This window comes from Ovis canadensis, chromosome 4 (assembly GCF_042477335.2).
Source record: "Ovis canadensis isolate MfBH-ARS-UI-01 breed Bighorn chromosome 4, ARS-UI_OviCan_v2, whole genome shotgun sequence".
Lineage (NCBI taxonomy): Eukaryota > Metazoa > Chordata > Mammalia > Artiodactyla > Bovidae > Ovis > Ovis canadensis.
The window spans coordinates 121,691,845-121,706,865 of NC_091248.1; the positions used below are offsets into that span (position 1 = coordinate 121,691,845).

General features: G+C 39.2%; 2 protein-coding genes across 2 annotated transcripts; both read left to right on the forward strand.

The window, feature by feature from the left end:
• The first annotated feature begins 913 nt into the window (after nucleotides 1–913).
• Nucleotides 914–1,867, forward strand: LOC138439757 (olfactory receptor-like protein OLF3). Its single transcript, XM_069588851.1, has one exon. It carries the CDS (start codon nucleotides 914–916, stop codon nucleotides 1,865–1,867), a length of 954 nt encoding a protein of 317 aa, XP_069444952.1.
• Nucleotides 1,868–13,439: 11,572 nt separating this feature from the next.
• On the forward strand, nucleotides 13,440–14,393 carry LOC138439758 (olfactory receptor-like protein OLF3). The gene has a single exon (XM_069588852.1). The coding sequence runs from the start codon at nucleotides 13,440–13,442 to the stop codon at nucleotides 14,391–14,393; it is 954 nt and encodes a 317-aa protein (XP_069444953.1).
• The last annotated feature ends 628 nt before the right edge of the window (nucleotides 14,394–15,021 follow it).

Sequence of the window (15,021 nt, forward strand, 5' to 3'; positions counted from 1 at the left end):
AAATTGCCCTCTTCCCCTTCCAAAGATGGAAGACACCAAATCTTAAAGAGACTCATAATTTCCTGGAGTTTCAAAGCATCCAAGCCAACTTCTTAGACTTCAGATCTATTCAGGGTTTTGCTTCATTTGTTTTAATGTCTGAAACTGGAGGGAATATGAGGAAAGCACATTCGTTACTCCGTCTCTGACAGGGCACAGCTCCTGTTATACCTGGTAGTATGCTACTACTGAAGTATGATGACCAGTAAGTTTATAAAATACTTTCCCCATGTTATCTACACTTGAGCATACATACACTTTTAAGTTATTCAGCATTATCAAATTTGGTATGCAAAAGTTTAAATTTCTAACCCAATCAAGCATCTACTAAGTCATAAAGAAAGATTTACATTCAGGTTCCCAAATTCTAGATTTTTCCATCATTGGCCAGTTTTACTTGTTATATATCTGCCTCTTACAATCCTTTAAAAATATTTAGTTTTTACATTTTACCATATTTTGTGTAGTAGGTACATAGAGGGAAGTCTGCGAACTTCAGACCATGTTTACCTTCATGGTTAATCATTTTACTTCCCGTTGTCATCTGCACTTCTCCCCTCTCTGGAAATTGCAGTAACTTAGAAAGAAACAGAGCTTCCAAAAATTGCTTGGCATTATTTCCAAGCTTTAACTGACTCTATGAGATCACATCATGTCCAGAGGAAAGTGCTAGCCTCTCTCTTATGTAGAGTAGATATAATACATAGTAGAATCAGGCCTGTCTTCTTGGTCCATAAGTGGTCTAGAATATCTGGTCAAGGTTGGCCGATCATTATGTTAAGCATTCTTCTAAGAAGTTACTCTTATGATTCTTTAATTCAGTAGCATCTGTTATTTCTGACTCTCTCTGCAGATTAATAATTCTCTATTTTATATGGGAACAGATAACCAGACTTGGGTGAGAGAATTCATTCTCCTCGGCCTGTCCAGTAACTGGGACACCCAGGTCACTCTCTTCGTCCTGTTCTCAGTCACTTACCTGCTGACACTGCTGGGGAACGTCCTCATTGTTCTTCTGATGAGACTGGACAGCCGACTCCACACTCCCATGTATTTCTTTCTCACCAGCCTCTCCCTTGTTGATGTCTCCTATGCCACAAGCATCGTTCCTCAGATGCTGGTGCATTTTCTTGCAGAACATAAAGGGATCCCGTACGTGAGCTGTGCAGCCCAGTTATTCTTCTCCCTGGGCCTGGGTGGGATTGAATTTGTTCTCCTGGCCGTGATGGCCTATGACCGCTATGTGGCTGTGTGCGACCCCCTGAGATACTCGGTCATCATGCACGGAGGGCTCTGTGCTAGGCTGGCCGTCACATCCTGGGTCAGTGGCTCTGTCAACTCTCTCGTGCAGACCAGCATCACCTTTCAGTTGCCCATGTGCACAAACAAATATATTGATCACATATCCTGTAAACTCTTAGCTGTGGTCAGGCTGGCCTGTGTGGACACCTCCTCCAACGAGGTGGCCATCATGGTGTCTAGCATTGGGTTGCTGATGACACCTTTCTGCCTGGTTCTCCTGTCCTACATCAGGATCGTCTCCACCATCCTAAAGATCCAGTCCACAGAGGGGAGAAAGAAAGCCTTCCACACCTGTGCCTCTCACCTCACAGTGGTTGTCCTGTGCTATGGCATGACCATTTTCACTTATATCCAGCCCAATCCCAGCCCTTCTGTGCTTCAGGAGAAGCTGATCTCTGTCTTCTATGCCATTTTGATGCCTGTACTGAACCCCATGATCTACAATCTAAGGAATAAGGAGGTGAAGGGGGCCTGGCAGAAGCTTCTAGGACAATTATCTGGATTAATGTCAAAATTGGCGACTTGATAAATCATGAGCATCACTTAGGCAAAAGAGCTTTGCCTGTGTGTTCTCCCACTTAACTCTGATATGAAGCTTCAAATTCATTACCCTGGCAACCGGGAATTGGTGATGCTGGGTAGGAGACTATAATTAGCTGGGTTAGAGTGTGGGACATGGGCATATCTCTATGTCATGGCAGCATGTTTAAAAAATAAAGCACTACTGTAATAGAACTGCTCAGTCTCCATTCATATGACCCTAGAATAATGAAAAAAATACCATGTTTTGCTTTATAATTTTGTTTGTAATCATCGGCCTATTCATGGATCTTTCTTTGGACTATTTGTTCTTTTTTTAAATTTAGAAATATGTACTTTGACTTCCAAATGTATAACTCTTTTTTAAAAACCAAGTGACCCACTCAAATGACTAAAATTAAGAATACTGGTAGTGCTGAGTTCTGGTACAGATATGGAGCAATATGAACTCATTGCTGTTAAGAGTATAAAGTGGCAATTTTTTAATAAAATTAACCATATGCTTGCCACATGACCCAGCAGTTTTCCTCTTAGGAATCTTCCCAAGAGAAATGAAAATTGTCTACAAAATGACTTGTGTATAAATATTCATAGTATTTTTCTCATAATATCACTGGTCCTTATTAATCAAAAAAATTTTTTTCCGGCTTTATTGTGTTTTCATTGGGAACAAAAGCATTTTTACCTTTTAGAGTCACTAAAAATAATGTGTGGGATATATATCCATATCCAGTAATTGTATGAATTACTGTTCTGAGGAGAGTGTTGCTATCAAGCTGATTAAAAATGTTTTTGAGCTTGACCTTTGAGATCTGGAGATAAAACTCAACCTTTGGGTCCCAGAGGTGACTCAGAAGAACAGTCAAGTAAAGGTCTTGTTTTACCTGGATAGAATAGGACTAAAGGTGAATATACATATGGCTGGGATTGGCCCAGGAACAGCTACATTTCAAACTCTTTCTGATAGTAGTATGAATTACTAATGTAATTACTCTCATTAATTTAACCTCACAGTTTATGAAGAATTTGACAGGGTACCATTTAAATGTTAAAACTCTGCAACCTCTGAAAAATATATTAGCTCTTTTCCTAGACTTTAGACACAAAATAGGCACATAAAATTAGAAATAATGTATAAAATTTTTAAGATGTATTTAATCTAATTAAGAAAGCTTCCTCATCCAATACTGATGTAAAATAAGACAGACTTAATTTGGTGAACCAGGATGGTCGATTCAGCTGTGCAGATGTCAGCTTCCCGTCTCCATAGAAACACCTTCTTCCATCCTTCCTCCTCCACACAACAGGGCCCTAGCTCATCTTTGTAAATCTACTGAGCTGAATTAGTTTAGAGTAGACCTCACCTCTGAGAGAAAGCCTAAATAAAAGAAGGCAAAGTGGTAATTGTACAAGAAATACAGGGAAAGGGGGAGAAAGAATATGATAGCAGCTCATCTTCATGCTCCCTTGAAGACTTCTCAAAGTTTTTTCTTCCATTGTCTCTTAGAGTCAGTTGATGGGCAGTTCTTCTGCTTGTGAACACACAATCTCGGTGTTCAAACAGAGTTGATATTTAATTGTACCTTAAAAAGAGAAAGGGTCCAAGTGGAGACCAGAAAAGCAAGGGAAAGTTACCCAGATGACAACAGTCCAAACCACAGTGCAGACAACCTGGGAGAGGGGCAGAGCTGGAAGAGCATGGCAGTTCAGAAATGTCCCAAAGCCTCACTTGCAGCGCAGAGAAGATAGAAGATCGAGGCATAATGAGGGTGAAGCAGGCAGGTAGAAGTGTCAGGGTACAGAGGGCACTGATGCAAGATATTCTTTCAACTTCATCTGAGACCAGTGGGGAGCTAGTAGAAGAAAATTAGTGAAAAATACAAGTATACGCACATCAATTATACACACGATACTTTAAGAAGGGGAATTTCTATGCCTGGTTGAGATATCTGTGACTCTTCTGTGGTCTTCATCTCATGACCACTTTGCCTTCACCAGCCTCCACTTTGCTTGTCACCCTTTCTCCCAGCTTCAAGGTCAGCAGCACAGGAAACCTTTCTCTGAGTCTGATCCTCTGCCTCCATTTTCTCCCCCCCACCCCATATGCCTTAAGCACAGTTTGTGTGCTGTGCTTAGTCGTGTCCAGCTCTTTGCAACCTCAAGGGCTACTGCCCGCCAGGCTCCTCTGCCCACGGGGATTCTCCAGGCAAGAATACTGGAGTGGGTTGCCATGCCCTCTTCCAGGGGATCTTCCCAACCCAGGGCTCAAACACAGTTTACCATATTTTAATTTTTTAGCACAGTTTACCGTATTTTTATTTGTATGTATTTATTTTAGAAACTTTTTATTTTTTAATTATTTATTTTCAATTGGAGGATAATTGCTTTACAATATTGTTTTGGTTTCTGCCATACATCAGCATGAATCAACCATAGGTATACATGTGTCCCCTCCCCCATGGACCCCTTTCCCACCCCATCCCACCCTTCTAGGTTCTGCCTCCATCTCACATCTCTTTCTATTGTCTCTCTTCCCATCATTGTGCTCTCTTAAAGATCCATCTTACTACGTGGGACCCCTAAGATTATCCAGAATAGCCTCCATGTTAAGATCCTTAATTTAAAACATGTGCAAGTAACTTTTAACATAAAAGGCAGCATATTCACACATTCTGAGAATCAGGGCAAAGACATCTTCAGGAGGTAGGTCATTACTTAGCTTATCACAGAACCTATTCAGATTGGACACTTGGTTTTTCCCCATGACCCCAGTAATCTTCAATAGCTCTCTTACTTTTTGATGTGATACAATATACAATCTATCTTTTAGATTTCCTGCCTTATAATGGGAATTATTTCTTCAAGAACCCCTGAAGAATTCCATTATCATTTCTTGAAATCTAGGTCTGCTGGAAAATATTCATTCAGGTTTGTTTATTTGAAAAGGCCTTTATTTCTCCTTCATTCTCAAAAGACATTTTCTCTACACAAAGAATTCTTTGATGACAGCCCCCCCACTCACCACCACTGCCTCGGACTCTACCTTTATCCCTCCGTGTCTTCTGTTTTGTATAGTTTCTGAGAAGCATTCTACTTTCAGTTCTGCTTCCGTATGTGATGTAACTTTATTTCGGGCTCCCTTCTAGATCTCCACTTTATTTTCACCTTTTAGATAGAATATCATATGTCCACATTTTTGTTTTTCCTTATTTTGCTGAATTTCTTGGTTTTGTGCTGTCAATTTCTTTCACTATTTTTTTTTTCAGTCACTCTATCTTCAAGTATTTCTTGTATTCCTTCTATCTCTGTTTTTCTGTTGGGATTTTCCAATTTCACATATGTTAGCTTGTTTGCTATTGTCCCACAGCCCTTGGAAGAGTCTTTTCTCTTTTTATCATTATAATTTTTTCCTCTTTGTGCTTCAGTTTTGCTAATTTCTATCGGTTCATCTTTTTTCTTACTGATCATTTTTTGATTCTGTTGAGTCTACTCGTAAGCAATCGTTAGTTCTTTGACTATGTCCTTCACACCTAGCATTTCAACTTAATTTCTCTGTGTAGTTTTCAGTTCAATATTGAAATTTCTCAAGAATTTATGACAATGTTTATCTTTTCTTTTAGACCTTTTAACTTATTTATGAGTCTTATTTTAAACCCCTGTGCGATAGTTCCTGTAATCCAAAAATATCTGATTTTCTTCTGTTAAACCTTTATTCAGTGACATTTACATTTTTTTGCCTTTTCCTCTGACCTTTAATTTAGATTTACAGCTTATATTTTTCACATAGTATAATAGACTCTAACATAAATAGTATAATGCCTTGAAACGGACACATTTCTTCAGTTTGACACGTGTTTTATAGATGGTATGGGAATCAGCACAGTCATGGGATGAGCTGGGTTTGAGTTTGTGTTTCTGTGGTGACTGGTGGTTGGAGAGTTGCTTCTTCTCACTGCAGTGGCTGTGGTTGCCTTCTCTTAGACCTGCACCAGGAAGAAGGCTTTCTCTGGTTTTCCACTTTCCTGCAAACATTCTTGCAAGGACTGTCCTAAATCTGTGGAGAAAACATTGAGAATTGGTGGAACTCCTCTTTTTGCCATGGCTCTCAGCCATTCTATGCTCACCACATCCCACACTTGAACTTTAGCAATTTGTTGAATCAATTTTCACTCACTAGTTTGGGGGCCTATTGTCCTTCCATATTGTGACCCATGTAAGTCAGAGCTCACATCCTCTCTTTTCCTGGATGGACTTAGCCTTCTTGAGATTTGTGCTATTTGGTTGCCCTGCAATGTCAGTTAACCAATGATTTCACGGGAGTTATGATTTTGTAGTTCACTGAAACATTCTTGTTTTAAGATGGAACCAACAATGCTCTTTCTAGCTTTCTGCAACCTAAGTGGAAGCTAGAACAATCCCAACTAATTAACTTGTTTTTTTAGAGCAGTTTTAAATTCACAGCAAAGTTAGGCAGAAAGTACGAGAAATTCCCACATATGCCCTCCTACTCTCTCCACCCCTCAATACACACACAACCTTCCTAGTATAACCAATTTGCATCAGAATGGTATATTTTTATTTTACTTTATTACTTAAAAATTTGTGGTAATTTAATTATCTTTAAAACTGAGGCATAATTGACATACAACATTATATTAGTTTCCTCAGATGCTGGTACATTTTCTTGAGGAACATCAAGTGATTCCACATAGGAGCTGTGCAGCCCAGTTATTTTCCTCGCTAGGTTTGGGTAAGTTGGGGATTTTCCCTCGGCACTGATGGCCTATGATCACTATGTGCCAGTGTGTGATTCCAAGTTACCAATGAAGAAGACAGTCCTAAAGGAATATACTGTATGATTTTACTTATATATAATTCTTGAAATGTTAAAATTATAGATTGAGAGAACAGATGGTAATAACTAGAGGTTAAAAGGAAACACACTAGTAAAGTAATGCTTAAAATTCTCCAAGCCAGGCTCCAGCAATATGTGGACCATGAACTTCCAGATGTTCAAGCTGGTTTTAGAAAAGGCAGAGGAACCAGAGATCAAATTGTCAACATCAGCTGAATCATCAAAAAAGCAAGAGAGTTCCAGAAAAACATCTATTTCTGCTTTATTGACTATGCCAAAGCCTTTGACTGTGTGGATCACAATCAACTGTGAAAAATTCTGAAACAGACAGGAATACCAGACCACCTGACCTGCCTCTTGAGAAATTTGTATACAGGTCAGGAAGCAACAGTTAAAACTGGACATGGAACAACAGACTGGTTCCAAATAGGAAAAGGAGGACGTCAAGGCTGTATATTGTCACCCTGCTTATTTAACTTCTATGCAGAGTACATCATGAGAAACGCTGGACTGGAAGAAACACAAGCTGGAATCAAGATTGCCAGGAGAAATATCCATAACCTCAGATATGCAGATGACACCACCGTTATGGCAGAAAGTGAAGAAGAACTAAAGAGCCTCTTGATGAAAGTGAAAGAGGAGAGTGAAAAAGTTGGCTTAAAGCTCAACATTCAGAAAACTAAGATCACAGCATTTGGTCCCATCACTTCATGGGAAATAGATGGGGAAACAGTGGAAACAGTGTCAGACTTTATTTTTTTGGGCTCCAAAATCACTGCAGATGGCGATTGCAGCAATGAAATTAAAAGACGCTTACTCCTTGGAAGGAAGGTTATGACCAATCTAGATAGCATATTAAAAAGCAGAGACATTACTTTGCCAACAAAGGTCCGTCTAGTCAAGGCTATGGTTTTTCCAGTGGTCATGTATGGATGTGAGAGTTGGACTATAAAGAAAGCAGAGCGCAGAAGAATTGATGCTTTTGAACTGTGGTGTTGGAGAAGACTCTTGAGAGTCCCTTGGACTGCAAGGAGATCCAGTCAGTCCATCCTAAAGGAGATCAGTCCTGGGTGTTCATTGGAAGGACTGATGTTGAAGCTGAAACTCCAATACTTTGGCCACCTGATGTGAAGAGCTGACTCATTTGAAAAGACCCTGATGCTGGGAAAGATTGAGGGCAGGAGGACAAGGGGACGACAGAGGATGAGATGGTTGGATGCATCACCGACTCGATGGACATGAGTTTGGGTGAACTCCAGGAGTTAGTGATGGACAGGGAGGCCTGGCATGCCACGGTTCTTGGGGTTGCAAAGAGTCAGACACGACTGAGCGACTGAACTGAACTGAACTGAAAGGCTGGACAGAAATAAATGTGGCTATAAGAGGACAACATGAACGATTCTTGTGGTGATGGAAATGTTCTGTATCTTGACTGTATCAATGCCAATATATTGTGATATTGTATTACTACATTATTCATACCATATGACTATAATTACATAATTACCTTGTTTATCATACTATCTTATGATATTGTACTTTGCAAGATGCTTCCATTGTGAGAAACTGGTAAAGCAGTATAAGCAGTACTTCTGTATTATTTTTTATGACACATTAATCTATAGTCTCTATAAATATAAACTTTAATTAAAATAAAATTGAAGAAGTGTAGAAGTTTCATCCTTCTTTGTCAAGATTTTTGGATGACCTTATTGCTTTTCCGTTTTTTTTTTTATTAATTGCTAAAACTCCCTTTGTCAATTTATTGTTGATTTAGATTTTTTTATTATAAATATAATTTAATGGTTTATAGGTGATTATCTTAATTTTTATACAGTTTAAAGGTTACTTTCCATTTACAGTTGTTACAAAGTATTGGCTATATCCTCATGTTGTGCAGTATATCCTTAAGCCTATCTTACACCCAGTAATTTATACCTCCTTTTCTTCCACCCTTATATTGCCCCTCCCCATTGGTAATCACTGGGCTATTCTCGATATCCACGAGACTGCTTATTTTTTGGTACATTCACTAGTTTTTGTACTTTTTAGATTTTGCATATAAGTCACATGATGCAGTATTGTTTTTTGCTGTCTGACAACTTAGCATAATTCTCTCCAAGACCATCCATGTTGCTGCAATGGCAAATTTTTTTTTAATGGCTTAGTAGTATTCCATTGTGTATATATACATATATACCACATTGTCTTTATCCATTTGTCTGTGGATAGACACTTAGATTGCTTCCATATCTTGGATTTTTAAATCTGCCTATGTGATGCTATCACTTTTGGAGCTTAAGTGGTATCATGAGACATGTACTAGACTGTCTATCATACTGGTCATGCTCACAGAAGCAGTTAGACTGCACATACATCAGGGGACTGAAGCATATCTCTCCCATTTCTAGAAGAAGAAATAAGGGCATCTGGAGTCCAAAGGGGGAGAACTGGTATTTACACTAGATTTAGATGCAGCCCCAGTCAGTGCTTCCTAGATTGGGGCACTGAAGGCTAAAGTTTGTTTTGGGTTATAGGAGAATATCGTAAAACCTCAGTGAGCTGGCTTCTGTGACTCTTTAGAATGACCTAGGGCTGTAATGAAGATGTTGGTGGGAGAAGGATGGAGAACAGCCTTCCACAGGGGGAAGGGCAGCGTGGAGGCCCTGCCCTTGTGAATTGGAAGTGGGGCAGCAATTACCACTCTAATGCACGGGGCCCCTGAGGGGAATCCGTTGGCCCTATGTTGCCAGTGAAGCTGGTGCCAAAGCTCATTAGGTCTGTGTTGGAGCTGTTTTTGGAGCTCTCATCAACTTCCTCCCAGTAGTGTCCCTCACAGTCACAATTAGTCCCAGGTGACTTACTGGAACCCAAGGAATTTGGGTGTATCTATTCTATATGGTCCTTCCCTTTGTTGGAGGAGAAAACTCTTTACATCAACGTAGACACAGATGGTAGCATAAGTGTGTATCTTGTCAGATACTGATTAATGTTTGAGAGTCATCAGCAGCATGTGGGAGTGTGGGTTTAGAAGATATAGAAACAAAAGTGATGTGACTTGTAAGAAACTTTGGGTCAAGGATATGTAACATGACTGGTGAAATTGTTCACCCTAAGTATTGCTGCAAATGTATTAAAATAATTGCTTTGCTTAAGTTTTAGACATGTACATTTTTTTCTGCAGGCTTCTCAACTCTGAGGTTTAGTACTGACATAAAGATGAAGTCAGGGAAGCCCAAAAGTATAAAATGTTTAGTTAGGTATTGATATTAACTAGCAGATAGTAGTAATATTATATTATATTTCCAGAAAATATAACTGTCAATTGCTTAAAACCTCATGTTTCAATTTTTCTGAAGGCTTTTGTACCCAAGATATAATTTTCCTTTTTAATAACAAATAAATTAAGATTTAAGACAATTAATGGCTTATGCAGAGACCTTAGGAACTCAAGACAGTAAACTGGAGTTAGGATCTAGGTCTCCCAACTCATCCCAGGCTTGGTTCCTCAAGAATTGTCTGTAGAGACTGCACTGTGGAGATTTGGAGACAGCTGGAATTACCCTTCAAAAGAAAATCTTAGTGTTAGCAACAGGGGCAAAGACAAGAGACAAAAATAAGGTGAGGATTTATCCATTGAGGCCGTAATGAAATATACCACCAAAGGTGAATGTCAGGATTGCACATGTTTGAGAAACGGGGTCTCATAATTGGTCTAAGATTGTGTGAAGTCAGGTCACCAAATCAGATTGGAAGGAGATCACAGGACTTGAACAAGAATAAATTAATTGTTCTTTCAGTGTGTCAAACCCATCTTTGAGATATCAGCCACCCTGAAGACTGTGGACTCTCTGTTTCTATAGAGTAAGATGATGCAAATATTCCTTCTCAGGTATGATCTGCTCGCTGTCTACATCAAGCAACTCTTCAGTCATGAGTCAGAGAAAATTTCTCTAAATGAAAGTATGGGCAGTGTCTATGAAAGTGTCTATGGACACTTCAGCTTTATAGAGGTATGGGCGCTGAGTCATTTTGATCAACATGAAAGAAACACGTCTGCAGGTTGTGAGAGCTACCTTCATGTGTTTTTGTATTCAGGATTCTCACTTGTCCCAGCCTAGTTTGTCAAGAATGCCAACACTGAAGATCAAATAGCTTTAAGCTTAAATAAACACATTTCTTTACTTAAGTGAATCGCAACTGAATTAAGTTGAACTTTTTAATTTGTTGTTAAGTCATGTAAAATGAGTTGCACTGGGCATCTGAAAACTAATTTTCTTTTTATTTCTCTGTCATAGAGAGAAGGCATTTTGGTTGTATTTGCTGTCAGTATTAATAACTGGACTAATGGGACAAGGCACATGGAGATACTTTTACCTAGGGTCACCAAAGGGTATATTTTAACAATGAGTAATTGGTCTTTGCTCTCCAGACCTCATAGCTGATTTTCCTTTAGCTTCTGTGTCATTCCTCATCCCTTCTCCATGTGTAAGGGTTTCAGTTTTCCTTCTTGCATCATCTGTTTTAAAGAGTTACAAGATCAAGTAATTCACATTTTAAAACCCCCACTTTATGCTAATTATATCTTAAAAATTCAGGATAATATCAACAGAAAAGGAATAAATTACTAATATCTGAGTTTCAAGCATTCATGATTGGGCAAGTGGGAGATAATTTGTAACAGAATATTTCACTGGCACCCTCATATTATATCACTTACTGTTTCACAATAATTTCCCTACCTCCACCACAGACCATAAAGCAGAGGCATGAAGAAGCCCTTCCTTTGTGATGCTCATGTCTAAGATGAACCACAGGGTTCATTCATCAATACTGTCTTGAGCAGGTTTATTGGATTATTTATTTTTGACTAGATGAAGAAAACTCAAAACATTTTGAGAGGTGTAGTTTGTGTAGTATGAGGAAGATATGGCCTAAAGCATGTAAAATAGCTCCTTATCATTAAAGAAGCATTGCGTGTGTGTATGCTAATAGCCCTAAAGGACTATTAGGTACCTGCAGGGAGATAAATCAGCTAGAGTTGGGACAAATACTGAAAAAAAAACACAGACTGTCTTGCGGGGAAGGAAGCATTAATAAGACCAACTCTTAACTGTGTTTATCTTCAAAGCTGGCTTTTGAACAAGAGCTGTGTTCCTGGTTCCATGTGAGGAAGGTTTTGCTCTGTTGTTTCTATTGAGAAAAGAAACAATTATTTTGTGGGAATAAATACCCACAAAAGTCCATTTTACCTGTTGACATCAATGAACAACACATGTTTACAGATAGCATCAAATCCCTAGAATCTGTTTAGAGTTGAAAATACCAAGCTTTAGCTTTCTGACATCAAGCATTTAGATATACACACACTACCTACCAGTTATTTAGTTGTGCATCCTGAGACCTACTAGGAATCTAGCTCTATTTAACTGAAAGTTGATCCAAGGTACCACTAACATTGGAGACAGTGTTCATTGCAGGTAGGTGAAAACCATCAGACAAGTCCATTTCCCTCCTCTATTCAGCTATACATTTACAGATGTTATTTCTATATTCTTAGTCTGCCAGGTGTCTTAAAAGGGTTTTATGACTGTAGAAAATAGAAATATTTTGCTATCAATTATTTTGAATTTAAATTATTTTAAAATCAAGGAAATTGCCTATATAGATAGACACACACACACATTGATGGGTTAAAAATAAATAGCTGACATGTCCATGAAAGGTATTTAAGTATTAACAGGTTATTTTAGTAAAATGCTTTGCCCTAGAAAGCATGCATGATAATGAATGCTAAAATTAATAAATAAAAAACATGTCAGGTTCTAATGAACGAGTATTCAGACACTCCATGCCTATGATGTTCTTAATTCTGTAAGCACTTATACATCATAAGATTTGTTTGTGCATGAAAGAGGTATATTTGTATTTTAGGACAACCAGCTAATGATGAGTGTAAGGTGAAGTACAGTGAGGGAAGTATGTTTGTTTCTCTCCAAGGGAGGAGCTTAGGTTACAACCAGTACCTATTCTGTTAAAGTCCTGCCACCAGTAATAGTTCAAAAAGTAACTTCTTCATAAATTGTTTACATTTGACCTTAAATACACACCATAGTTATAAAATATCATCACATTCTCTACATAAAAGTTTAAATCTCTAACCCAGTCATATGTCTGGTAAGTTCATGAAAACAAGATTTAACTTCAGATCTCTCCATGAGACACTAGCCTTGTTTGTACTATCTGTGTGCCGCTTCTGAACCTTTTTTTTGGTAGATTATTTATTCATTTCCTCATGTTTGGTGTAGCAGATTTATGTAGGGTTATCCTTGACTTCGAAACATGTTTATCAGCATTGTTTATCAACTTACCTCTCATTGTCACCTACCATCCCCTCTTGTCCTGGAAACTAGTGTAAATTGAAAGGATATAAAATTGTACTGCATTATTGCCAGGCTATGAAGAACTCCCTCAGACCATTCTATACTTTAGAAGGCAATGGCTTGAATTACTTGTGTGGAGTAGATATAATGCGTACCAGAATCAGGCCTGACATCTTGGCCGAAAACACTCTAAAACATCTGGTTAAGGCTGGAAGGTTGAATACAGTGTGCATTCTTTTAAGAAGTTATTCTTACAGTTACTTCAACAGCTTCTACAATTTTTGTCTCTCTCTGCAGATTAATAACCTCACATTTTTTTAATGGGAGCAAATAACCAGACTTGGGTGAGAGAATTCATTCTCCTCGGCCTGTCCAGTGACTGGGACACCCAGGTCGCTCTCTTCGTCCTGTTCTCAGTCACTTACCTGCTGACCCTGCTGGGGAACGTCCTCATTGTTCTTCTGATCAGACTGGACAGCCGACTCCACACTCCCATGTATTTCTTTCTCACCAACCTCTCCCTTGTTGATGTCTCCTATGCCACAAGCATCGTTCCTCAGATGCTGGTGCATTTTCTTGCGGGACATAAAGGGATCCCGTACGTGAGCTGCGCAGCCCAGTTATTCTTCTCCCTGGGCCTGGGTGGGATTGAATTTGTTCTCCTGGCCGTGATGGCCTATGACCGCTATGTGGCTGTGTGCAACCCCCTGAGATACTCGGTCATCATGCACGGAGGGCTCTGTGCTAGGCTGGCCGTCACATCCTGGGTCAGTGGGTCTGTCAACTCTCTCGTGCAGACCACCATCACCTTTCAGTTGCCCATGTGCACGAACAAGTATATTGATCACATATCTTGTGAAATCCTAGCTGTGGTCAGGCTGGCCTGTGTGGACACCTCCTCCAACGAGGTGGCCATCATGGTGTCTAGTATTGTGTTGCTGATGACACCTTTCTGCCTGGTTCTCCTGTCCTACATCAGAATCATCTCCACCATCCTAAAGATCCAGTCCACAGAGGGGAGAAAGAAAGCCTTCCACACCTGTGCCTCTCACCTCACAGTGGTTGTCCTGTGCTATGGCATGACCATTTTCACTTACATCCAGCCCAATTCCAGCCCTTCTGTACTTCAGGAGAAGCTGATCTCTGTCTTCTATGCCATTTTGATGCCTGTACTGAACCCTATGATTTACAGTCTAAGGAATAAGGAGGTGAAGGGGGCCTGGCAGAAGCTTCTAGGACAATTATCTGGATTAACGTCGAAATTGGCAACTTGAATTATGAGCATTACTTAGAGAAAAGAGCTTTGCCTGTCACTTAATTCTGCTATGAAGAATTAACTGCCTTGCCCTGGCAACCAGGAAGGTGATGAAGGACATGTACTGGTGATGCTGGGTAGGAGGCTGAGTGGTTCGGCTGAGGTGTGGGAGGTAAGGGTGTGTTTATGTCACGGCAGGATGTTCAGAGAAATTAAGCACTGCTGTGACAGAACTTCCCACACTTAATCTCCATTCACTTAACCCAAAATTAATGGAAAAATTAATTTGTTATTGTGAAATACCGTATTTTTGTAATCATGGATCTATTAATAGATCTTACTTTGGACCACTTGTTCTTATTCATCTGAAATTTGTAGAAGGTTATTATGTTTCCATTGGGAACAAAAGCATTTTCACATTTTAGACTTATTGAAAATAACAATATACAATAACAATAACAATAATTTCTAGTATGTGTCCACATCTAGAAATTTTGTAAATCACTATTCTGAGGTGAATATTGTTATCAAGGCTGATTCAAATGTTTTATGCAGAGCCTCTGACATGTGGACATAAAGCCTTGTCTGAGTGCTGGAGGTAACTGAGTGGAAGAATCAACTAAAGGTCTTTTACACAGAAAGGATGT